Raw genomic sequence first — 27,853 nt, forward strand, 5'->3', positions numbered from 1 at the left:
GCGCAGCTCTTGGTCTCTGCAGGCCCGCCTCCTGACAACAGCAATTTCTTGAGCTCCCTACCTTCGCCTGTGTTGGGGCCCAGCTCAGCTTGAAGACCCTGTCGCAGGCTTGAGGTAAGCCGGCTTGGCCATCTAGATGTCTCTAGTCCCCACTTCGCAGTCACAGATCAGAAAGTGGGGAGCTGAGCAGAAGGGCGATGCGCTCTAAAGACACGAATTAAAATATGCAACAGGCGAGGAAGGTCAGGAGACTATTAGAAGTGTTTGTTTCCTACAGAAAGGAGACTTGTCTAAGACTGAAACTTAGTGAGGTTCTTCCAAATCCAAGACGGGCTAAGGAGAGGCCTGTTCCTTAAACCTGAGTCTGATCGCCCTCTGGTGGCTCGTGGTGAGGATGTTGCCGGCAGCTACAGGTGAGCAACTGAGTCAACGTTTCCTTTTCTCAGCCTCCTGCCCTGTCAGTCGTAATTTGTCTTCAGAAAAATGACTTTTCTCGTAAGTGATTTTCTGATTCATTAAAAGCTAAACTTTGAACCATAATTTGAAAGGGTCATTTTGACTTTTACTTTTCATAACCAAAATAACGAGAATATTTTATTCATTTTCATGATGATGACATGTGAATAGAAACATGTTTAAATAGCGAAAGCTAACACATTGAGATATGAAGTATGTCTTGTAGTTGCTTCTTCTCTGCTAATATTAACTAGGATCCAAATGAGTATGAAAATATGGGTGGGGGACATTAGGAAAGTTAAATGGCAAATAATATCAGGTGTTAACTGATTCTCACATTTTTATTAAATGACTCAAACTGTTTAAATCATTAGTTAATCTCCACTCTCAGGATACCGGTAGCCTTTGAAATTTGCTCTGTTTTTTTTTTTTTTTTTCCACCCAGAGATGAGTGACATGAAAAAGGAACAGAAAACAGTCTTCAGTGTTGCTGAAAGGGAAATTTTCTTTCCCAGTTGGTGGTTATGATTTGAAGAGAAGCACCTAGAGATTGAAGAGCTTAGATTCCTCTAGAGGTGCAGATAAACTTGATAAAAGGAAGATTTGGAAATACTTTAAAAAGATGTTTGAAGTGAAGGCAGAAATTTCGATCATGTTTATCAACCATGTAGGACTTTGAACACTTGTTCAGAATTTTTCCTCCCTGAAATGGAAGAAGAAACAATTCACAAACCACAGTGCATAAGACTCTGAGAGAAACAATAATGAAGTTTGGTCACTCTGAGAATGACAGTACTTTATCATTTTCTTTTTGGGAACAAACAGAAACACCATGAATATGTGGTGAGCTAATCATGAAGGATGGTTTCTTGTGCTACATTCTACAAATGACTTTATTTGAATTTTGGGATTTTTTTTCTCTCCTCTTCTCTGATTTTATATGTTAATTAGATTTACATAAAGGAAATAAATACTGGATTCATGGTATTTTCTGACTACACTGCTGTTTTCTGTACATTATGGAGACATTGGAGGCATTCATATTTCTTGAAGTTTTATTTTATTGGAAGCCAAACTTTGCCGGGGACACAGAGATGTGATGTAAGTTTTCCTTTCATAGCAACCTTCCTTGCTTTGGATGAACTGAATGTCATCTGGATTTCACAGCCTATGAGGTATAAGGTCTGATTTATCTAGGACTTTAATATATGTTATAATAACAAGATGAGAAACACATTAAACACTGTTTAACATGTATGCCTAAGGAAAAGATCTTCCTGATGGATCATGGCGTTAATGTTTACAGGACATTTCCTATTTTTAATATTGATGGTGTTTAGTTTTTCTACTTGTGAAGAATCTGTGAGCAATTACTCTGGATGGGCAGTTTTCACAGATGATATACAACAATTTAAGAATCATAAAGTACAAGATTTCAAGCCCAACCAAAAACTTCATCCAAATTTGTATTTTGATTTTGGGGATATACAAACAATGAGACAAAAATCTCGTACAAGCCATTTACATCTTTTTAGGGCTATCAAAAGTGCAGTGACAATTATGCTGTCTAATCCAACATACTACCTACCTCCACCCAAGCATGCTGATTTTGCAGCCAAGTGGAATGAAATATATGGTAATAATCTTCCTCCTTTAGCACTGTATTGTTTATTATGTCCAGAAGACAAAGTTGCCTTTGAATTTGTCTTGGAATACATGGACAGGATGGTTAACTATAAAGACTGGCTAGTTGAGAATGCACCAGGGGATGAAGTTCCAGTTGGTCATTCTTTAACAGGCTTTGCCACTGCCTTTGACTTTTTGTATAATCTGTTAAGTAATCAGCGAAAACAAAAATACCTAGAAAAAATACGGATAGTTACTGAGGAAATGTATGAATATTCGAAGATTCGATCATGGGGCAAACAACTTCTTCATAACCACCAAGCTACAAATATGATAGCATTACTCATAGGGGCCTTGGTTGCTGGAGTAGATAAAGGATCTAAGACAAACATATGGAAACAAGATGTTGTTGATGTTATGGAAAAGACTATGTTTCTCTTGAATCATATTGTAGATGGCTCTTTGGATGAAGGTGTAGCCTATGGAAGCTATACCTCAAAATCAGTTACACAGTATGTTTTCTTGGCACAACGCCATTTTAACATCAACAACTTGAATAATAACTGGTTAAAAATGCACTTTTGGTTTTATTATGCTACACTTTTGCCAGGCTATCAAAGGACTGTAGGTGTAGCGGATTCCAATTATAATTGGTTTTATGGTCCAGAGAGCCAGCTTGTTTTCTTGGATAAGTTCATTTTAAGAAATGGAGCTGGAAATTGGCTAGCTCAGCAAATTAGAAAACATCGACCTAAGGATGGACCAATGGTTCCTTCCACTTCCCAAAGGTGGAGTACTCTTCATACTGAATACATCTGGTATGATCCAAAGCTCACCCCACAGCCTCCTGTTGACTTTGGCACAGCTAAAATGCACACATTTCCTAACTGGGGTGTTGTGACTTATGGGGCTGGACTGCCAAATACACAGACCAATACCTTTGTGTCTTTTAAATCTGGGAAACTGGGAGGACGAGCTGTGTATGACATAGTTCACTTTCAGCCTTATTCCTGGATTGATGGATGGAGAAGCTTTAACCCAGGTCATGAACATCCAGATCAAAATTCATTTACTTTTGCTCCCAATGGGCAAGTATTTGTTTCTGAGGCTCTTTATGGACCAAAGTTGAGCCACCTTAACAATGTATTGGTGTTTGCCCCATCACCATCAAGCCAGTGTAATAAGCCCTGGGAAGGTCAACTGGGAGAATGTGCACAGTGGCTCAAGTGGACTGGTGAAGAGGTTGGTGATGCAGCTGGGGAAGTTATTACTGCTTCACAACATGGAGAAATGATGTTTGTGAGTGGGGAAGCAGTGTCTGCTTATTCTTCAGCAATGAGACTAAAAAGTGTCTATCGTGCTTTACTTCTCTTAAATTCTCAAACTCTACTTGTTGTTGACCACATTGAAAGGCAGGAAACTTCCCCAATAAATTTGGTCAGTGCCTTCTTTCATAATTTGGATATTGATTTTAAATACATCCCATACAGGTTTATGAATAGGTATAATGGTGCCATGATGGATGTGTGGGATGCACACTATAAAATGTTTTGGTTTGACCATCATGGCAACACTCCTGTGGCTAATATACAGGAAGCAGAACAAGCTGCTGAATTTAAGAAAAGGTGGACTCAGTTTGTTAATGTTACATTTCATATGGAATCCATAATCACAAGAATTGCTTATGTATTTTATGGTCCATATATCAATGTTTCCAGCTGCAGATTTATTGACAGTTCCACTTCTGGACTTCAGATTTCTCTAAATGTCAATAATACTGAACATAGTGTTTCTGTTGTAACTGACTATCAAAACCTGAAGAGTAGATTCGATTACCTGGGATTTGGTGGTTTTGCCAGTGTGGCTAATCAAGGCCAAATAACCCGATTTGGTTTGGGGACTCAAGCAATAGTAAACCCTGTAAGATATGATAGTGTTATTTTCCCTTTTGGGTTTAAATTTAATATAGCAATTGGATTCATTTTGTGTATTAGTTTGATTATTTTAACTCTTCAGTGGTGGTTCTACCTTTCTTTTAGAAAGCTAATGCGCTGTGTGTTAATGCTTGTTATTGCCTTGTGGTTTATTGAGCTTCTGGATGTGTGGAGCACTTGCACTCAGCCCATTTGTGCAAAATGGACAAGGACTGAAACCAAGGCAAATGAGAAGACCATAATTTCTGAAGGGAAGCATGTAGATCTGCCTGATGTTGTTATTACCTCACTCCCTGGTTCAGGAGCTGAAATTCTCAAACAGCTTTTTTTCAACAGTAGTGATTTTCTCTACATCAGAATCCCTACAGCCTACATTGATATTCCCGAAACTGAACTTGAAATTGACTCATTTGTAGATGCTTGTGAATGGAAAGTATCAGATATCCATACTGGACATTTCCGTCTTCTTCGAGGGTGGCTGCTGTCTTTGGTCCACGACACAAAACTGCACTTGCAAAACATTCATCTACATGAAACCAGTAGGAATAAACTGGTCCAATATTTTGCAGCTAATAAGGACAAAAAACGAAAATTGAAAAGGAGAGAGTCTTTGCAAGAGCAAAGAAGTAGAATGAAAGGAGCTTTTGATAGAGATGCTGAATATATTAGGGCTTTGAGAAGACATCTAGTTTATTACCCAAGTGCTCGTCCTGTGCTTAGTTTAAGTAGTGGTAGCTGGACATTGAAGCTTCATTTTTTTCAGGAAGTTTTAGGAACTTCGATGCGGGCATTGTACATAGTAAGAGACCCTCGAGCCTGGATCTATTCAATGCTATATGGTAGTAAACCAAGTCTTTATTCTTTGAAAAATGTACCAGAGCATTTAGCAAAATTGTTTAAAATGGAGGAAGGTAAAAGTAAATGTAACTTAAATTCAGGCTATGCTTTTGAGTATGAATCACTGAAGAAAGAATTAGAAACATCCCAATCAAATACTGTCTCCTTACTATCTCATTTGTGGCTAGCCAACACTGCAGCTGCTTTGAGAATAAATACAGATTTGCTGCCTACCAGCTACCAGCTGGTCAAGTTTGAAGATATTGTTCATTTTCCTCAAAAGACTACTGAAAGTATTTTTGCTTTCCTTGGAATACCTTTGTCTCCTGCTAGTTTAAACCAAATACTGTTTGCCACTTCCACGAACCTTTTTTATCTTCCTTATGAGGGGGAAATATCACCATCTAATACTAATATTTGGAAACAAAACTTGCCTAGAGATGAAATCAAACTAATTGAAAATATCTGCTGGACACTGATGGATCGTCTAGGATATCCAAAGTTTATGGACTAAATGCTGCAGGTCAGCAAAAATTTGCACTAATGAGTCCCAACCTACTTTGTGGATATTAACTAGATAACTTTGTTTATTCTTGTACACTTGTGTATGTGTGGGGAGAGTGTGTGTGTTCAGTCTGTTATTTGCACAGAGAAATACTTTTAAAAATAGGCATCCTATTTGGCCTAGCAGGATTTATTTTTATGTTATTGCTTTCCTTGCCTTGGTTTCTGAATTTGTTTCTGCTAAAATGGTTGTTCTACAGAGGTATATATTATGGGGGTCTGGGAAGATGGGAAGATTTTAATGTACTTTTAACTCGCCTTCTTTGGTAACTGTGCTAATCTATCCTGGGACCTCAAACACTACAAAAGGCCTTGCAGTTGCTGCTTTACCCAGTCATCTCTTGCTCTTAAGATAGACTACAAAAGGTTCCTTATCTTTTGAAAAGGTCTTCAATTACTTATCCTGCACAAAGGAAAAATGAAATAAAAAAATTGAATTTCTTTTATTTTGTATAGTGTTCACTGAAATCACTGAGGAAACGATGAAAGTTTCTATTAGAATTTTTAGAAAATATAGAATAAAGGCTTTTTTTTTTTTTTCTTTTCTTACTCAAGAAATAAGACTGAACAGTGGATGCTGAAATTCAGTGAATTGTTTTGGAAATGCTACTCTTTTCAAAAGCTCATTTGCCTCCCTGGAGATATGGCTGTTCACCATCACAGTATTTCCACTCTATCTAGCTTTTCTGTCACTGTCAACAAAACAGGCAGTAGTTAGTAACTACAAAACTCCTAGCTTTGGAAGTCCCAACAACCTCTTCTGCTGATTAATTTTGTGTTAAAGACTGACACAGATTTATAATCAAATTTAGTTTTGTGGCATTACCATTCTATGACTCAAAGGAGCAGCAGTTTGCTGCCAGTGGTGAGTTTGTTGTTGTTGTCTCAGGTGGTGGTGGGGTGGGGTGGTGGTGGTATGGATTGGGGCTGGAAATAGAATTAGAAAGCTGCCTGGCTTATCCTGTATCCTCTGAGTGAATTTACAGGCTGCCAGTGTCTGCATAAATTGAAGCCAATTGAGAGATGATGTCAGGGGCATCTGTTCCCTTTACCATCTGCATCTTATAAATAAATGTAGTGAACATAAAATGTGGTTCATTTTACTTGGTAGTTTCAGAAATCAAAAATGCTGTGCTATTAAAAGCCAGTAGAGTAATTACAATGTGTTGGGTGAACATTATCAGGCAGCATTGGGATTAGATGAGAATCTGCGGATTGCAATCTTCTTCCTGATGTTTCAACTACAGTCTCCACAAGTTCTCTAACATTTGGAGTCTGCCACTCTGACTTAGATAAAAGTGGTTCCTTCAATAGTTTGTTATTCTATCTAAATGATATAATTTTTAGAGTGATAAAGCTGTGGATATGTTACATTCCAGCTGAATCTAACTTAGCTCTCATTTCTTTTCTTCTATTATGGCATGAGTGGAGACTGTTACATGTCCCCCACATTTGGTCTTCCCCCATAGGACTCATAATTTTCCTCTCATGTTATAATGAATAGAAATTAATATAGATTGAAGACTCAAATCTACATTTTTATTTTGAAGGAGGATTACTCTATCTCAGGTTTGTCAGCAAACATAAAATTGCTACATGGATGATAACACTATTTCCATTATTGGTCAGAGTCTCATTGCTTTCAATTTTTAGAATATTATCTTAGTAGGAAAGCTCTGGGTTGAAAGAGCACTACATCATACTAAAATAAGAATTAGAATGGATACAGGCACAGAGAAGACAATGAGAGCTACTTCTGCTTTTTTTTTTTTTTTTGAATATTGTACACAAAGGCACCCATGTACAGAAGGTAGTCAATAGATTATGTGGAGGAAAGGGAAAGAAGAAAATATTTAGAAAATGAAGTGAGTAATTTTAAGAAATGATATGGGAATGTTTTACTGATAAGTCACAGTGGAGCATAGCTTTCAGCTCCATAGACCAATTCAGAGCTAAACTTTCTCACCTCAGAGGAAATATGAGACATCATTCATTTTCTTAGTTATTTCCATAATGAAAATCTGAAGAAGACTTTGCAGATACCCTCAGAGGAGTATTGTGTATGGGAAAGGGGACCACTGAATTTGCCTGAAAATGCTCATACCTAAGCCCTGCTGCCTTACAATTTGAGTACTTAAGGTGAGTGACACCTCTGGTACATCTTAGTTTTGAATACCCTCTAAACTTATTACCAACTTTCAAATAAGATTATCATTTTTTATTGCTTATGAAGAATAAGAGCCTTTTAAAATGTCCTGTCGTAAAAGCCACACCTTTATCCATGTCCTCATACTTAAGCTTACTTGGTACAACTCATTAAAAATAATTTGGAATTATTGAGAAATTAGACTATCAATTGGCAAAGTAGGGAAAATTAGTAATGCAGTGTTCAAACATTTCTAACAAGTACAGATTTGATCTAGATGAATAGAAAATAACCCATCCTAAAGCTAAACGTCATTTAGAGTTCAATTTTTTTAGAAAAAACTGGATGTTAAGTCTATGAATATGCTTAAATGTATAATTTTTATCAAAAGGATACAATGACATGTACATATTAGACCTCAATTACACATAATAACACACTTAGTTTTTTTAAACAAGCATAAGAATTAACTATCTCCTAAGAATAAACCAATCTTTTATCAAGTTTTGACAGATGTCAGGACCTGTCAAGCTACCCTCTGCAAATATCTTCAAAGAACCATTTTCTTGTCCCTCGCATACTAACTCACCTTAAATATTCTGAATTATGTCATGTTATAATCTCATTGACTGAACTTTCAATTGATATCATTGATCAGAAAATTTTCTGCATCATAATGTATGCACATTCTGATTAATGTATGAAGCCCATCATTTAATTTGGAGTAATATACTGCAGTTTTACATACAATCTCTGATCGTAACTAGGAGAGCTTTCAGTGATGAAGAAAAAATGTAGAAGAAAATATCACCCAGATGTAAAGATGCTTAATATTCTAAAATATTCCAGGACATTGAATATTGAACCATTTCTTGTTTATTTTGGCTAAATTGTCTAGTGTTTCTATTTATTTTACATTGTTTTTGCAGGAAAAAATCTAAATAATTGGCAAGATCTAAATGACTTAAATTTTGATGACAGGCAATTTTGTAGATTTGTAACTTTCTTTGTTATTTTTCTATACAATTATGTGCGTTTATGTTATATATAATGTAAGTAATGTGCTTAGTTTATTCAATTTTCAAAGTAGATTTAATGAGGTCTGTAGACATAGGAATTTCATGTTTTTTATTTTTTGGTGTTTCATTCATTTTTCCAGTTACGCAGGAAAGAAAACAAACTAAAGATCATAAATAGGACTCCCCAGTTGCTCTAAAAATGAATAACTAAAGGCAATTTGGAATAATTTTGTCATGCAACTCTTTAAGTCTTTGGATCCATGAACACAAGTTGGATAATACAGGCATGTTTATTATTAACACCCATTTCTACAAGTTCACCTAATAGACTCAGAATCCCCCCACTTCAGTGATGGGCAGCCCTCCTGCTCTGCTAAATTTATTCTAAGACACTGTCTATAATCTTAAATAATAAGGATATGTCTATGATGCTCATGTGTGCTCTATACCCAGCCACCATGCCATGGTAAGTTTTCATTCAGAAATAATAACTAAGAAAAATTCTCTTGCATGTTACTTGAGGCACTCAAATTGGTACACCAAAGGACAGTCACAGTGAAGACCTTTTAACTTAAGTATTATGACTTGGCATATAAATACAAAATCATTGAGTTTTCATATATAACATATGTACAACCCTTATAATTCTATGTGGTATGTATATTATATATAAATTTGAAATTCATGTCAAATGATTTGCTTATATTAAAACTGCTACGTGTTTTATTCAAATACTGACATAGGCAGTTTTTCCAATGCCATAGTTTATATTTCATTCATTTGAATAAAACCATTGGTACTTATTTAACACCCCTGCCCAACTAATTTAATATGTAATTGTAATAATGGCTCAAACATTTAATATCAAGGGATTCTTGATGAAGAAAAATGCTGAGAGAGGACGGGTTGAGGAGAGCATGAACTTTCTAATAGTAGCAGCAGAGAGGAATCTTAATTCATTTTCCTTTCTTTTCCATAATACTCTCACAACCACAAGTGCCTCCAGATAGCAATAATACCCAGCATTAAATCTAAGTCCAGGGAATGTAATGTGAAAACTGTACCATCGACCTTGCATCCTTGAAGCTGACCATGCAATCAGTATTTTCAAATATCCTCCCTTAAGAGAGCCTATACTAATTTGAAGTATATGGTTCTTTCAATTCCGTGACTAAGAGTTGACCCAATATATATGAATGATTTTTTTAATACAGAAAAAAGGTTTTACATTTTTTATTCTTTGTCTTGTGCACAATGATAAAAAGGAAAAGAGAAAAAATGAAAATGAGGGGAGGAAAGAATTTATGGAAGAGAGGAAAGGAAGAAGGCAGGAAGCATTTATTCTTATTATGTTCACATTATAATATGAACTATTTTAAAAGCAATTGAAACATTAGAGTGGATAAAACTCAAAAAAATGCTATAATCTGAGCACTTGTTACTTTGCAGTTGCTTTCTTATTTAATGCTTAAACTAGTTCTGTATCTCTCTGCCTCTTTTGGGATGTGATGTCTTAATTCAGGTGTGTTAATCCTGATGTTAAATTTCAAATGTTCCAAATTTTCAGATTCCATAATTTATTGGTTTCTAAAATGCAACAGAATTACAGTTGGTTTAAGTGCACAAATCTCTAGATTTGTCAAAACAAACTGAAATGTGCATACACTTGCAGTTATTACTTTCAGTTTCAAAACAACTACACAACTATTTAAAATATCTCATTGTTGAACACAATAAAAACAAATATGTTTGTGTATACTGCTGTGGGATGGTATGTATGTCAAATGCTCTGACTGGTCAATAAATAAAACACTAATTGGCCAGTGGCCAGGCAGGAAGTATAGGCAGGACTAACAGAGAGGAGAACTGAGAGAACAGGAAGGTGGGAGGAGACACAGCTAGCCGCTGCCATGACAAGCTGCATGTGAAGATGCCGGTAAGCCATGAGCCACGTGGCAAGGTATAGATTTATGGAAATGGATTAATTTAAGCTATAAGAACAGTTAGCAAGAAGCCTGCCACGGCCATATAGTTTGTAAGCAATATAAGTCTCTGTGTTTACTTGGTTGGGTTTGAGCAGCTGTGGGACTGGCGGGTGACAGAGATTTGTCCTGACTGTGGGCCAGGAAGGAAAACTCTAGCTACAGTATACATTACAAACCTCACAAAGCTTCATTAACTTGTAGGTACAAGGTTTCTCTCTTTATGATGGGTAGAGTAAGTTTTCACCAGTTTTGCTTCAATATTTCCTTTATCTTTTTTAATTTGAAGAGGAAAAATTATATTAAAATTTATTTATATAATTTACTTAAGCCCATTTTCTAGTCAAACTTTTCGAGCTGTGACTTCCTTAAAGTCTATAGGAACATATTTTAAAGGATGAAAATTAATAGAAAAATATGCCGTTTTAGTAATCATCTAGAATTCTCTAAAGAAGAGAAAGAAAGGAAAAGAGTGTTTATAATTGATTCATGTGCTCAAAAGAAGGCAAGCCCATGTATAATATAACTTTTTCCAATGATAAAAATACTTAAATATTTTCAGATTAATTAAACATACAGAATTAAGCTATGTAGATCAAGGACAATACATTTTATAATTTAATATATTATTGAGCTTCACAAGCATGCAAAATCACAATTGCATGGTTAATATGTTTATTTTTGATATATAATTTCACATATTCAAACTTCAAGAGATATCTTGTTCAAAGTTTGCCTTCAGTATCTGTCACTTGACTTTTGAGATTTTTCATAACATTTTTTATTTACTTTTGTGGTATATTAAGCATAGAACCCTTTGAATTCAGGTACACTGGATTCAGTATCTCAAATTTATTCTATGTCAAAAGTATAACCTGTATAATGTCAATGTTAGATTTATGTTCATTCTTTCATTTTTAAATATATTATTGTGATTGTCTACGTTGAAAACTGTTTTATATTTACTTTAATTTCTCCATTTTCTAAGTATCCATGAACTTCGACAGTTTAAAATTATGTGAAAATTGTATGTGTGTATGTCTGTATATGTATTCATGTATATTTACACAACGATTGCATATACACAAATTGCTAAACCTTTCTTGGTTAATGTGATAAGTGCATCATCATTGGGTTAAACCAAAGATGATACCATACTGTATTAATTACTACACTTACTGATAGCTTCATAATCTGATGAACTAGAATATATTATTTTCTCCTTTCTCATTGTTTTGCTTCTTTTTAAGCATTTATTTGGCATTCACTTTAGCATTAAGTTTTCAAAGTTCCATAAAACAAGATATTTAAAAATAATGCATCTTAGTAATAAGTTCATTACATTACTTTTGGTAATATGGAATTTTATACTAAATTAGTCCTTATTCATATACATTACATGTATTTCCTTTTTCTATTTGTAAGTCTTTTGACAGAATTTAGATTATTACAGTCCACATACTGTTGTTATAGTGGATGCTATTTATTTTTAATTATGCACTCCTAATTTTGCTAAAATTAAAAAAAAATTCAATTCAGTTGATGATTTTTGTTGTTTATATTCTGTCAGGGATCTAATGAAATATTCTTACTAATTTGGTAATCCTAAATTCTTTTGAAACATATGGTTAACCATGTATGTTTAGTGAGAATAACATTTTCTTCTTTTGAATTTTACAACATTTTAATATGCTTCATTTTTATGGCTTCTTGTAAAGGTAGATGCTCCTGGACAGCTTCTTGTGTTTCACAATTGATTATAATCCATTCTAAGAGTATTTCACAGGTGTTCCTTATTAAGATGTGATGTTGTTTACTATTTCTAGTCTGTAATTTGACTTTACTATGAGTGCAAGATAATCTTTATTGAATATTTTTGCCTTTCCCTTAGTCATAATTTTTGTTGTTTATCTGTTAATTTGCTGTAATAACTGAAAATACTTTTTCTTTAAGATTAGACCTACCTTAGTCTCTATAATAAAACCAGCCTGAGAATGTTTTATTGTATTTGTTGCTGTATTGTGATAGTTAGTTATTAAGATAATTGCATAAATACTTATAGTAGTAATTAACCTGTATACTTTTCAAATCAACAATGTACTCATCACATAAAGTAAATTGGGGATGGTCTACATTTATGTTTTCTAAAAGAATATAAATTGAAATAATCTAATATTCACATATCAGCTCAGACTCATCTATAAAATGACATGGATATTTTACTTTTTTTTTTTTTTTTTTTTTTTTTTTTTTTTTTTGGTTTTTCGAGACAGGGTTTCTCTGTGTAGCTTTGTGCCTTTCCTGGAACTCACTTGGTAGCCCAGGCTGGCCTCGAACTCACAGAGATCCGCCTGGCTCTGCCTCCCGAGTGCTGGGATTAAAGGTGTGCGCCACCACCGCCCGGCTTGGGCTTTTTTTATTTAGCTCCTGCATTTCTGATTTACTATATTTGGAAAAATTTTATTTTTAAGAATCTATTCTCTTGATTTTTCAAATTTACTTGCCTAATTTGTTCAAAGTGCTTTTGTTGCTGCCTTTCTTCATTCATCTCAAAACCTACCTTTTAAAAACACATCTTTAATATTGAGTATCTAAACCTTACTTCTTAATTAGAATTTATGTGCTATATGTCTATCCGATAATTAACTATTATCCTTGTCTTCTGTTTTATTTATTTGATATTGCACTAACTTTAGATTTTACATATTTTTACTATTTTATAAGGTGCTATTGGGTTGTATTTTGTACCTTTCAAACCTTTTTGTCAATGTTCTCCATCAGAATAATAGAGGTATCCATTCCTTTTGCAGTGCCATGGATTTAGAAGATATGATCTCTGTCTAGATTAGCTCTGTCAGGAAGTGGGGCTAGTTATGTAGTTATGTATCTGAATAAAATTTATCTAGAAGGAGGTAAAAGTAGAGACTGAATTTGTGATTGGTATAGAAGTAGTAATGACTAATGTCAGCGCTCAATTGGCAGAGGCAGGTAGATCTCTGTGACCATCCTGGTCTACATACTGAATTTCAGACTATTCAGGTCTACATAATAAGACTTCGTTCAAAAATAAAATAAAAGTAAGCCTCATGGACTTGGGGATCACTGGACCCCTTTAAAAAAGCATATCTTAAGCTGCAAGTTACTTCTTCTTACAGTATATTCTCACTTTGAAATCAATGGGGAAAACTAGAAATAGAAAGCAAAGAAAGCCGGGCGGTGGTGGCGCACACCTTTAATCCCAGCACTCGGGAGGCAGAGCCAGGTGGATCTCTGTGAGTTCGAGGCCAGCCTGGTCTACAAAGTGAGTTCCAGGAAAGGCGCAAAGCTACACAGAGAAACCCTGTCTCGAAAAACCAAAAAAAAAAAAAAAAAAAAAAAGAAAAGAAACACTAATATTCTGTGATTTAATCAAAGCTCTCAACTTTCTGGATTACTTATAAAATATAAAATGAAGAGCCATAACACTTCATAACCAGAATTTTGATAATTTTCCCTGCTACCAAGTGTCACTAAAGATGACTTGTACTACAAAACTAAATCTAGCATCACACTCATACAATTTCTAAGTAGGTCATACTGTTGGGCCATACATAAAAGGCCAGTATATCAAAATTCACTTTCTTAGCTTAGTTTTTCTTTGTTTCTTTAGAAGCACAGTCCATTGGGCCATTGACACTTAACCTGGGATGTGTATCTGCATGAGTTACATATTGTATGGAAATCAACTCTCTCTTTTCTCTTCAGAAAACTATTAGGCACTTCTATTGAACCTGAATTAACAGCCCATACTCCCCTCCCAAGGTGATTTTATTTCAGGCATTCCCTTCTCTGTCCTGTACAAATAATTGTTTTGACCTGATGTAGAATCAACTTTTAACGTGTCTCTACTATCAAATTGTACAAGGAAAAATGTGGGGATGAATTGGTTGCTGGTGATTCTGCTTTAAAAGATAAAAATATGAAAAGATGAGTTGTCGCCACAGTAGTGGCTTTGGTTTGTAATTCCAAACCAAACATCACAGACCTATTTTTCCAAACTCACAAGTTTTCTTCAAAACAAACCAACTTATACTAAAGTAAAGGGTAGGTTAAAGCTACATTTCTTTTGTTTTAGAGTCAGTAAGGTAGAATAGAAATAGCTACTGTCTAGACTACAGCAAGAGCAACTAAGTTTTTATTTTTTTAAAAAAGCACAGAGGTCAGCCGGGCGGTGGTGGCGCACGCCTTTAATCCCAGCACTCGGGAGGCAGAGGCCGGCGGATCTCTGTGAGTTCGAGGCCAGCCTGGGCTACCAAGTGAGTTCCAGGAAAGGCGCAAAGCTACACAGAGAAACCCTGTCTCGAAAAACCAAAAAAAAAAAAAAAAAAAAGCACAGAGGCAGGGACATGGGCATGAAGTCCCACCTTTAGCTGAGGTTTGCTGCTTTCTTTAATAGTGTGAGACCTGGTATGTAGACTGCACTCCAAGGTAGGTTCCATCCCCAGGAGTAGTAGGGCAAGACAAACTGGACTCATTGGGGAGAGAATGATGGAGGGAGGGAAAGAGGGAAAAAGGGAGAGAGAGGGTGGGAGAGAGGGAGAGAGAGAAACAATGTGTGTGTGAGCTTGTATGAAATTGAGTCTGTAGGGTGGTGGGTAAGGATCTGGGAGAAGGAGGGGGTTGAATATGATCAAAATAAATGAATAAAATATTTCTTAATATAAATAATATAAAATAACAAAAAAATCTCAAAGAATTAAGAGCATTAATTTGTTAAAAGTATGCCATAGTCCAATAAATATAAACACTATAAATCTAGTATATAAAATTAAGTTAAAGTGACCTCAGTATTGTGTTTTATTTCATAACGTAACAGAAAAAAAAAAACAAAAACACTTTTTGTGGATATAACAAAAAGCAAATCATTGTTTATTTCTTTGGAAATGTAAGTGTGTATTTTTGATGAGAGCAAGGTGACTGATATTTTATACTTCCTCTGTACTAGCATCACAGGTTGCTTTGGGCATGGAATTTACATTTAAAGATCTTGTGCCATATAGAAAAAGATTGGGAGGCATATAACAAGGTATGTATTATAGCACCATTTAGATATCAAAGCTTGTAAAATGTCTAGGATTAAAAAAATTCATAGGATGCTGGGCGGCGGTGGCCCACACCTTTAATCCCAGCACTTGGGAGGCAGAGACAGGAGGATCTCTGTGAGTTCAGGGCCAGCCTGGTCTACAGAACGAGATCCAGGATAGGCACCAAAACTACACAGAGAAACCCTGTCTCGAAAAAAACAAAACCCCCAAAAAATTCATAGGACAATTTTTATTAAGTGATTATAAAATAATTTTATTTTTATTTAGAACAAAATAGGATTTGTTATCCTGAACTATATTAAATAGATGTGATTATGTCAATGTGATTAAATACTAGTAATTTGAAGATAGTCAATCTAATGTTCATATTTATATGTACATGAATTATATTTTCCTAATGTTTTATGCACAGGAAAAAACATTCACACATTCATATTTCTGAGAAACAAGTCAAATATCAACAACAATGGTTTCTGAAAATAGAAAATTCACATTATTTTGCAGTTTCTTTCATTAGAATAATTGTCTGTTGGTTTTATGCAGTGCAATGCTACTCATTAAGTGGCGCTGTTTACCCATTTGAGAAAAGCCATGAGCTATGAAAAACCCACTATAAGAGTTTATTAGAGGAAGGAGGCAGAAGAGAATGTGCTTAGGCCAATTTGGAAGACATGTGCAGAAGGAGAAGAAGAAGAGGGGGGAGGAGTCTGTGACCTGCTTTTTATGGATTCCCCCGCACATGCACACATGGGTTTATGTAGCTATGCCACATGTGTACATAGATTATGTGATCACGCTGTGTGCAAATTACATGGTCAGGAAATACATGGATTACGTAGGACATAAGGGATGACTAAGCCTCTTGCTTGGCTACTGGACAGCGCATCTGTGGTCATGTAGCAACAGTCTCTATAAGAGATGTAGTAAAAGTTTGGAATTCAAAGCCTAGCTGTGGTGCCTTCTGAGAAGATTAAGTATAAAATTTAGAAATAGAATGACTACTAAGCAAATAACCACTTAACCTAAAAACTTGAGAAGTCTTGAAATGAGATCATAAACTAAAGTAGAAAATTCTTATTTAAAAATAGTGGTTCTTTAAAATACTTCTGATGAGTGAGTAGTGATTCAATCGATATTAAAAGTTTCAAAAAAAAGTGGGAGTACCTTTTACACCTAGAAATTGAGTTCCGAATAATCCAAGTACATTTTCTTTGATTTAAGATATATGTCAGTTGTAATGGAATGGACCTTAAGTAGAGATACGTTTATAAAATACTTCTAAAAATTATGGAAATATAGAATTGTAATTTTATTTCAATTACAGAAATTATTTTTAGCAATTCTACTTAATTCTAGAATCAGGTAAATTTTTTGCTCCTTTTTTGAGTTAGGAAATGAAAATTTTGATTAAGTGAAATACTAGTAGGCATGGCCAATGGATAACACTCCACAGTCCTTTGTCAAACCAAAGGCTAAAACTATGCAGTTAGCAGCAAATGTTGAAGAAACACTGGCCTTTAAGGATTGTAAATGGAAAATGGTAGTACAAGTATGTAATTGAACCTCTTGATATTTGCACTTAATGCCCTTATTAATATTCTGTTCTTACAACAGGGGATGCTTGAAACACAATCCTGTAGTCACTGGGTGTTGATTCATGAATGGGGTAGCTTAGATGATGACTCTTTAGCTAGAGAAATGCATGGTATCTGATGTCAATATATAGTTGTCTTCAGATGACATATATTTTCTATATTTTGATATATAAGGTTTTCATTATTTTGATTCAGTTATTTTTATTATTTTGTACTCTAAAGTTACAATGCTTAGTTTTCAAATATAGAAGCACTAGTTATTATTTTGATAAGTTTATAATAAAAATAATTTCAGTACTTGGAGTGTTTTGGGAATTCAACTTAATGGTTCTGTGTATAGTCAATGGTTAGAAAGTGTCACTTATTCATGACAAAATATATAATGTGGGGGTATACTGTGTTCTATGTATTAGTTAACATAGGGTTCTTATTGACCAGCTCACTTTAGCCTGACTGCTAAGACAATTTTTAAATTGTGTGTATTATTACAAACACATATATGTCTGCGCACATATATTTGTTCTCTAATTATATTGTTAAAAAATACTCTCCAATGATCTTTGCCTAAGTTTTGCTTCATATGTTTGTGTTTCTGTTAATAAATTTACTTTTATTTTATTTTCAGTCCCATAGGTTAAAAACAGGGAAGAAATGGCAGGGTTGAATGTTTACATAAGCATTGTCCTTTTAACATCCAGTTTAATTAATTTTGACCTCAGAGACAATTCTTATTAAACAGGTCACTGTAAATATGTGGCCACTCTTTTTTCTTTAGATTTAGGACAATGTGATGAAAGCCAATCTGTTTTCCTGTGGAAGAACCTGGACAGCTCAAAGGCAACAAATAAAATATTTTTTCTCTGCTTCCAAAAAGGCAGGAGGCAGCTCCACCCATCCCTCTTATTCAGCTCCTTCAGCATATTATATAACACTGGATTTCAGGGAAGTCAACAGATTCATATCACTGCTCTTTGCACACAAAGGCTCCTTTTCTCTCTACTTTGAATATGTTTCTTTTAAGTTTGATAGGTCAACAACTATTTGATTATAATATTGCTAGGTATAGTTTTTCATACTGTCTTAATATTTTGCCTCAGGGAAACTAAGTAACAGTCCCTCCCATATCCTATGGTTTCAATGATAGACTAAAGTTCCATCACAGCACTTTCCCGCTGGAGGCTTATGAACCATAAATGAGACATTATAAGCTAGAGTGTGAGTAACCACAAAGCAATTGTCTGGAAATTCTAAACTCACCGTGGGTGATGGTGCTACCATGGTTGTGTAGATAGAGCCCCATTTCCTAGTCCTCCCCAGTCTACATGCTCTAGACTTTTCCTGAGATTCTCAGGTCATAGGTAACAAGGGCAGAATTGCATACAACTGGTTCTATGTGGTGTCTGGATTCCCAGGTCACATTCCCTTAACTCTCCTTATTCCTTCCTATCAATATCAACAATCAACAAGCCTAGTTGTGATGGTCTTTGGAAAGGAAATTCAGCTGGTCTTATGAAAATGGAGGTTATTCTGCTCAGAGGATGGTTTTGTTCAAGACACATAACACGTTTTCATAAACACACATGTGTAAATATGTCTGTGCACGTGCACATATGTAAGCATACACATGGAGACAAGAGCTCCGTCTTAGGTGTCATTACTATTAAGGATCCACATTCCCCATTTTTGGAAACCCACTCTCTCACTTAACACCTGAAACTAGCTGTTTGGCCAAATTGGTTGGCCAGTGTGTCTAGGTGATTCTCATGACTCCACTCCCACCCAATCCTGGCTAGGATTACAGGTGCATACTTGGTTTTACACATGGGTGCTGGGGATTGAAGTCATATCCTCATGCTTGTGGCATAAACACATTATCTACAGAGTTAATTCCCCCAGAGAATTTAAATTTCTTCTACTTCATTTATCTTCATTTATTGGTACGTTCTTAAATCTGTTGAATTTATGCTTTTAATATAATTGGGGACATTTTTGTCCATAAAAATTTCTCTGTATATTTTCTCCTATTTTTTTTTTTGTGACAGGGTTTCTCTGTGTAGTTTTGGTGCTTGTCCTGGATCTCGCTCTGTAGACCAGGCTGGCCTCGAACTCAGAGATCTGCCTGACTCTGCCTCCCAGTTCTGGGATTAAAGGCGTGCGCCACACCGCCCAGCTTTCCTATTCTTTTAGAATTAAATTTACATGATGTTAGCCTTTTTGGAAGGTTAATTTTGCCAAACTGAAGCTTCAAATTCTACATAAGCTGTTGCTTACATTAACAGAAAATTATTCCAGTCTAGTCCTGTCTAGTGTTTAGGATCCCTTTTGTGGGTTCAGAATATAGCAGAGATCTGACCAAACTTTATGTAAAGAATTGTTTACTGCCATTCTGGCTGATTCTTTCTTTCTGTCTCTGTCTCTGTCTCTGTCTCTCTCTCTCTCTCTCTCAATATTTGCCTCCATTTCTAGTTTTCTCACTTCAGGGGAAAGCATGATTTATGCCTTTAGATTTCCCTAAAGAGTTGCTGGCCAAGTTTTAGTGGCTATATGTAACAAATTTGCTGGCTGACAGCTTTCCAGATAAAAGGTATTTATTTATTTAGAAAAGTAAGCTCATTTGTCTTAACTTTTCCATTTATATTTTTTAGAGTATTTATTAATTTGTATACTATACCATCTAATCAGGAGTTTTCCGTTTACTAAATAATAAGTACAATAATTCAATGGAATCTTCTGATCTTGTCTAACTAGGTAAAAATTCTACAGGGATAGCCAAGTGGTTTTTCTTATTGACATATGCTTAAAGACATGATAGATACAAAAAGTTCTGAAATTGCTGCAATGTTTACTATTAAAGACACATAATAGTGAAGTGGTCTTACATGTATTTTATTTTACATTATCTTACATTACAAATTTTTATTTTAAAATCTAAATGTTTCATGAACATCAGAGTTTCTGTAAAATGATAGGCATGCATTATGAATTGTAAGGCTGGAAATCTACCATCCATAGTTTTAAACTTGGACATTTCTGTCAGAATTTGTTTATAGTAGCCACAAAATAGATTAAAAATATTTCTTTCCCATTGTTTCTCAAGTTTCTTGAAATGTCAGGGTTATCTTGCTAACAGCACCCTTTGGGTAATATTCATCAGCTCTCCTTTTGACTGTACTGCTACGATCCCAGGATACAGCTCCTAACAGTCTTTTCCAAAACAGAGAAAACCTGCAGATAAAAGATGAGTCAAAGTCTTTCAGACACTTTGGGAGATGTATGATATGCTAATGAACTCTTCATCCCATTTATAGATCATTAGGCATTGAGATTCATACACCTTCAAACAGACTCCAGTTAAACAAGTATTCTTAAAATATGCACACTTTCAGTAAAAACTGGTTAAATACTAAAGAAACAGAAACAATGCCAGGTCTCTTAACTATATGACTTATGTTTCATGGGTTTTTTTTTTTTTGGTCATTAATAGAAATAAAAATAACACCCTACAAATTAAATAATTGACCTACATAGAGATGTATGTATCTCTTCCCTAACATAAATTATTATTGAATAATTAATATTATTCCTGAATTTTCAATAAAGATAAATATTTGTTAGTATTGCTTATTATAATTATTGCTTATAGTCACTGCAACACTGGTTATAAGACTTGTGATTCTACAGTATACTTTGGAAATAATTATATAAGAGATTGTTAAAAACCAAAGTAATAATTTTCAGCCAATGACAAAAACATTAATATTATTCTTTTTTAAGATAAAGAAAAAATTGTATGTATGTCTCTCTGTGTAGGTATGGGCATGTGAGTTCAGGTATCTGTGGGAGAAGACAGATACATCAGACATACACTTGGAACTGAAGTTGCAGATGGTTGTGAGCTGCCATGTGGATGTTGAGAACTTACTCCATGTGGTGTAGAGAATTTACTCTACAAGAGCAGTTCAAGCTATTAACTGCCAAGCCTTATCTTCTGCCCAGCTATTATCCTTAGTGGGATAAAATTGTTGGAGGGGGAGTTAAAGGTTAGTCAAAATTATTTTTGAAAATCTGAGAAAAGATGAAACCTCTTTTGGTTAGAATTATCTGATTATTTTTGGAAACCTATTTAAACATAGACATGGTGAACTCTTTCTAATTATGACGCAAAGTTTACAGACTTGAGTTTCACTTCTGATGTGGGACAACTAAGTACAGAATAAATAAACTTCTTACAGATAACAGCTAGTTTAAACTCTAAAATATTAATTATAATATCAAATAAATACTTGAAGATGCTGGAAAGTAATCAAAAGTTAGTAGAAACTGGATTTTCAATCTGGTGAAGCAAGAACACAGCTGACCTCCTGGTTGTCTCACTTTTGAAGGAATGGAAGGCATAGCTGACTTTTTCTGTCTATCACTCGGGAAGGCAGGGTACAGCTGACTTCTGGGTTAGTGGTCAAGCAGTTTGAAGCCAGTCTTGCACCACATCTGGCCACTATCATGCCCACCAGAAAGCTTGTTGGATAATGACAAGGATAGGGACAGGGAAGTGCCAGAGCCTGGGTTACACATGGTATTCATATGAGTTCAGCTATCTAGATATCCTTAATTCAAAAATTCTACAAGGTGACTTTTAGGTGTCTATCTAAAGAAAAATAACAAAACTGAGTTTTGAACTGCTATGGAAAAGACTTTGCAATCTGTGAACAGTTATTTTAAAGAAAAACTTGATTATATAAAACGAAGTCCTAATAATTTTCACTGCATAGCAAAATTTGCCAATATAAAGGAAAAGAGAAGTGGAAGAATATATACTAATATGTCCTGATAGCATGAATTCATGAAGAGAAAAAAAATCACAAGGAGCACAAACACTAAAAACAATTGTAAAGTACAAGTCTGTAATGTATAGTTAATTTGAACATAAGGTAGGTAATATTTGATCTCCCTCACAATAAAGATTGACATAAAAAGCACCATAGTGAAGGATTAAAATTATAATTAAATTATTTTTAAATTAAAAAGCATAATAAAATGTTATTTCAACAAGAGTATATATAGACATGAGTTTTATAGTGAAGTTGCATACTTATTTAGTAGTGATGCAAATCAGTACTTAGTATGAAGAACCAGCCTGCCTCCATCTTATACTTAAAAGCCATCTTACAGTAAAGACAAATTAGGTTCATTCCTGTTTACAAGTAAACCTCTGTTTCTCTAGGATTAGGGTATGCCCCATCTATAACCTTAATTATAAATGGTTCTCACTTTGGTTATTTGGAAACAGCAATCATGTCTTTGTTTCAAAAAGTCATCTATAATCATCTTGCAAACCCTACCATTGTTTCAAAAGGTTATATGACCACCTTGTTTTACCCACCTTGCAACCATGTCTTTGTTTCAGGAGGGACTAATTTGTTATGCTGACATTCTACTCCTATAATACCTCCTATTTTGCCAGCCAAACCTCCGAGTTGAAAACCCCTTAACCCTGAGCTATAAAAGCCTTGTCTTCCTCACATCCAGTGCTGACCTCTTGAACCCCACCTTATGGACTGGGGAGTAGGGGCATGCCTATGCATGTGAATAAAAAAGCTTACTTTAATTAATTGCTTTCTTTGATTAATTTGGCCATGATGATTTAGGTTGGTGGTCTTTTTCCTCCCCTCATTGGGATTAATAAGTGGAGTGTAGAAAAATCAAATAAATCATAGATACGTGTTAACTTTTAATCATGGTCAAAATTTAAAGCATTTATTTGGAACAAATATCTTTTTTAGTTGAAATGTATATATGTGTTACTTAAAAAATAAATATATTTATATTTTATCAGATACTTAGTAGATACTCTAGAGATTTTGTTGTTTTTAGAGTACAGGGCATTTAACATGAGGTCTTGTTCATGATAGGCAAATACTCTGTCACTGAACTATGTCACCAGCCCTAAATTATTTTATTTAGATATAAAAGCAAGCAAGCAAAGCCCTATCCAGGAATTTAAGTATAGACTTAAATGGGAAAAATAATAGCTTAGTTTTACTTGTTTACTTATTGAAGAGATACTGAGGAATAAATATAAGGCTTTTCAGGCAAGTACTTTACTACTAAGCTACAATTCCAGCCCAAGAAAATACTTCTAAAAAGAAACTTACATATGTGATACTATGTTTTTCTGATAAGATGAGGGGTTCTTATTTTTTTTAATCATAGGATAGTCTAGTAATAATTAAGACTTTTTTTTATAAAACCTCTTTTACATATTTCTCCTGGTTTTCATACAGCTGTTCTCAACACTTCATGTGAATTTTGGTCTGTGGACAGCAGCATGCTTCTGTATGTTAGTGGCTTTCTTTATATTTATGTCTGTGTATGTGTGTTTTTTGTCAGCACACTCCTTACCCTCCCCCAAGCCTCACACCCTGCAGGGGATTATTTGCAGGATGTGAAAAATGAAACTAGGGGCCATCATGAAAGCACTGGGTTGAAATCTTCCAGAGATTGACCTTGTCATTTACTTGTCTTAAACATTTAAAATAGAACTTGTAATCTGTCATCTTTACAATAAGAATGAATTCTATTGACTAATAAACAGAGGTAAGGTTAGGGCCTTATGTGTTAAGCATAAGATTCTATTGTTGGAGAATGTAAAGTAAATGGGGCCTCTTTCATAGGAATGTGTTCTATTCATTGCAGGATTAGAGCCTACACAATGCTCAGGATATTGGGGAAATTCAAGTGGAAGCTGACTGAAAAGAATAGCGGAAGAATCACCAGGTTGATTGACCACTTTTCACTCTGGCATTACAGTTGACTACATGTCATTCATGTCCTTCCTTTGAAGAAAATAGGCCCTTGTGACTGACAATTCTGGTTTCCAGTACTTATTCTTCTGTGCTTCCTAGTGGAGGGGATACAAGCACACTCTCTCTTGTACAGGTCTGTAGAGGCCAGAGGTTGATGTCAGGTATTTCCTCATTCACTTTCCACAATATTTTTGAGACAGTGTCGTTCTTTTATCTGGGAGCTAACAGATTTTCCAGCCCCTGTTTTTCTCTAACAAAAATAAGAAAGGGAAGCATTTTTTTATATTTGGAAATTTCCCCATTAGTTGTACACAAATGAGAAAGGCCTCCCAAAATTGGTAGTTAGTTAACAAAATGTGAATGAGTATTCATTATGGGTTGAGGAGAAACCTAGTGCTAGGGAAATTCCCAGGAATCCACAAGGATGACCCCAGCATAGACTACTAGCAATAGTGGAGAGGATGCCTGAACTGGCCTGCCCCATAATCAGATTGGTGAATACCCTGTCATCACAGAGCCTTCATTCAGTAACTAATGGAAGCAGATGCAGAGATCCACAGCCAAGTACCAGGCAGAGCTTGGAGAGTCCAGTAGAGGAGAGGGAGGAGGGATTGTATGAGCAAGGGGGATCAAGACCATGATGGGGAAATCTACAGAGATAACTGAACTAAGCTTGTGGGAACTCATGAACTGACAGCTGTGGAAACTGCATGGGACTGGAAGAGGCAGGGGGAGGCAGTTGTGTAGCTTGGTCTGTTTGGGGGGTTCCTGGCAGTGGGATCAAGAGCTATCCCTGGTGCATAAGCCAGCTTTCTAGAGCCCATTACCTATGGTCAGACGCCTTGTTCAACCTTGATTCAGGGGGGAGGGCCTTGGTCCTGCCTCATTTGAATTTATCAGGCTTTGCTTACTCCCCTTCGGAGGCCTTACCCTTTCAGAGGAGGGGATGGGGAGCTAGGGTTGGTGGGAAGTGAGAAGAAGAATGAGAATGGTATCTGTGGTTGGTGTGTAAAATGAATAAAAAAATTTCTTAAATAAAAAAAAGTGTGGCTTTGTTGGAGAAGGTATGTCATTGAGGGTGGGCTTTGGAGTTTCAAAAAGCTTCAATCATACTCTTTCCTTGCCTCCAACTGATGAAGCTGTTGATTTTTCAAAGAAAAGCCATTCCCCCACTGCTCCTGCAGATCAGCCCATCTGTGACCTACTGACCTTCAGTCTGCAAACTCACTAGCACTTGAGCCAAAATTTTGACTCAACCTTTACCTTTCCTCTTTCACTCGCTGGCCCTTGTTGACTGTGCCCCTGAAGGCCAAGACCCTGGACATATTTAGAATTTGGTTACTTGAGTCATAATCATGAAAGAAAATACTTGACAAAAATAGAAAACTGATATAGAATTGTAAAGGAATGGAATATAATATCCATCTTAATAGTCTGTGTGTCTCTATGTTAGGAGTCTTAGGAACTTAATCCTGCTAATCAAATTATATTTGCACATCCAATTATAGTCTCCAGTCATTTTTTTTTAATTTTAAAGGAACTACTCCCAAGAGGTTTCCACTTCTCTGAAATTATACCAGCAAGATATGAAAAGTGCCAGACATTTGTTTGAGTTCTATAGCAATCTGTCTGGGATTCTACACAGCTTACCAGATGTTCCAAGCCATTTTTATCTCCTGCTTTGTTTTTGTTGCATTAGTTATCATTCTGTGCTTGATACTGTCTATAAATTTTAAGCTATGCCATTTATCTTCCTTCTGTTCATTAAATTTTAAGATGACAAGGCTAAGAGCTAACACAGTATATTTTGCCGAAGACTATTAAACTTTATAATTTAATATGTATTGTCATTATTTTGGAATTCAATTTGACTTTACAACTTGATTTTTCTGCAAAACAAATACCTTTCTGTGACTTATTTTTTTTATCATCAACATCGGATGGGTTTTATAATAGCTATTTATCATATAATTTCTTTTGAAGGGTAGTTTTGCCTTTTAGTTTCTTTTGGGTATTGTTGTGCTGTGTGTGGGGGTAGGGGGCACCACAGCCTATGTGTGGAGGTCAAAGGACAACAATGTGGAGTCATTTCACTCTTTCCACCTTTTGTCAGTTCCAGGGATTGAACTCAGGTAGTCAGGTATGAGTGGCAACACCTTTACATCCTCAGATATCATGCTGAGGAAACTTTTGGTGGAAAAACAAGATTCAATCTCTTCTATTAAAGCTTGTGCCTACTGATAATTTCTCACAGGTATGTGGTATCAAGATCCATCAAGGCATGTTTGTTTTTTGTTTTGTTTTGTTTTCTTCCAGTTATGGAAAATTTGAGATGATTTGCTTATGACACCAGACTAATTGTTCATTTTACACATTTAACAGAGTGTGTGAAACTGGTTTATTATCTTCCATGTTTGTTTATATAGTAGGTCAAACATCACCAAGAGAACTTCCTATCAAAATGTGTGTTGTCTGTCCGAATGAATGACATGATAGCTTTCATTTTTGTATCATATCAATATATACCATTTCTTCATGTTTTCTAGTGTAATTTACAACTCAGTATAGATTCTGTAGAAATACTTCATAATTTGTCCTTGACAATGAAATCAGAACACAGTTCTAAAAAATCTAAAATTCAAGACATGTTTGTTAGGAATATATCCTTTTATAATTTTATACACTTAGAGTTAGGTTGTTTTTGTTTTTTTTTTAATTGTTTTTTATCTTCAAGGAATTTACTCAGGAAAGAAGCAGACAAGCAAGTCCTTCAATTCTGTGATTGTTACTGCCAAACTGAGCTACAAGTAGAGAGCAGGAGAACTCTTGATTCAGTTCAGGGACACCATGGGAATAATACATGTCCAAGATATACTGGCGATAGAGTCACTTTTCTGATATTTCCAAATTATTGACCTCAAAGTAAATCTTTAAATAAAAATCAATTTACAATTTGACTTTTGACAAGAAAGTGGTAGACATGAATCATTCCTATTTTTACAACTCAAATTATGAATGAATAGCTTTCTTGAAAATAACTGTACTGGCAAAGTTCCAAGAAAACAAACTTTGCTATGTATGTACACATGTCAGACAAACTCATAATTTATCAACACAAATTCAGAACGCAACCATCATTAGGTCTACCACTTTCAAGAGCAATTCTTAGACATTTTTATGTAAGCATTGCCTTAAACACAGAAATTGTTTATTTTAAATTATATGCACATTTATTGTTACTCCTTAGAAAGCTATTACTTAAACTAGGAAAAGGTATGCTTTGTACATGGATGGAGCACTTCAGGTGCATGACTTAACAAATGAGTACTTTAACTCATGTCTGGCAAGTACAAATTCAATGTAGCATTCTATTTAGTATGTGGACCCCAGATTAAATTTATGTTCCTCTTTATTCTCTTGATTAAACTCTTATGGCAGGAACAACTGTGTTTAACTCCCTGATCAGCTGATTTCACCAGGCAGGAGAGTCAATGTAAAAATTTTTGTTCCTTATTGTATTATTTTAGTGAATTTGGAAATGTGACTCTGTTCTAGGGATATTACTGCACTTTATATATTTAAGTTGAATCTCACACAAATGTATCATTAATTTCCTTAGTCTGTCTCTGGACTTTATAAAGACAGTCTCCAGGGTGCCAACTGTCATAATGCTGAGACACTAATGTATTATGACTTTACTTTAGGAAAAACTGCTTCACATCTGGTATTAAAAAGTAAGTGTTCATGTTTCTTATAGCTTTTGACAGTCCTCAGCAGAGTTTATTAAATCATAATGTTTAATTTAAA

The 27,853-nt window shown here is 35.1% G+C and overlaps 1 protein-coding gene across 6 annotated transcripts; it reads left to right on the forward strand.

The window, feature by feature from the left end:
• Dsel (dermatan sulfate epimerase like) lies at positions 1-27,853 on the forward strand. Of its 6 annotated transcripts, XR_008217776.1 has the most exons (4): positions 1-114; positions 902-5,376; positions 15,549-15,629; positions 23,937-27,853. XR_008217776.1 is itself a non-coding variant. In XM_052736445.1 (3 exons), the coding sequence occupies exon 2, from the start codon at positions 1,744-1,746 to the stop codon at positions 5,365-5,367; it is 3,624 nt and encodes a 1,207-aa protein (XP_052592405.1). In that variant the 5' UTR covers positions 1-114; positions 902-1,743; the 3' UTR covers positions 5,368-5,376; positions 23,937-27,853. The 6 variants fall into 6 exon arrangements, 5 of the variants coding, with proteins under 5 accessions (XP_052592405.1, XP_052592404.1, XP_052592401.1 ...); XM_052736445.1 differs by lacking the exon at positions 15,549-15,629; XM_052736444.1 differs by lacking the exon at positions 23,937-27,853 and having other exon boundaries at positions 15,549-23,930.

This window comes from Peromyscus californicus, unplaced genomic scaffold (genome assembly GCF_007827085.1).
Source record: "Peromyscus californicus insignis strain IS unplaced genomic scaffold, ASM782708v3 Scaffold_14__1_contigs__length_90479793_seg_1, whole genome shotgun sequence".
Lineage (NCBI taxonomy): Eukaryota > Metazoa > Chordata > Mammalia > Rodentia > Cricetidae > Peromyscus > Peromyscus californicus.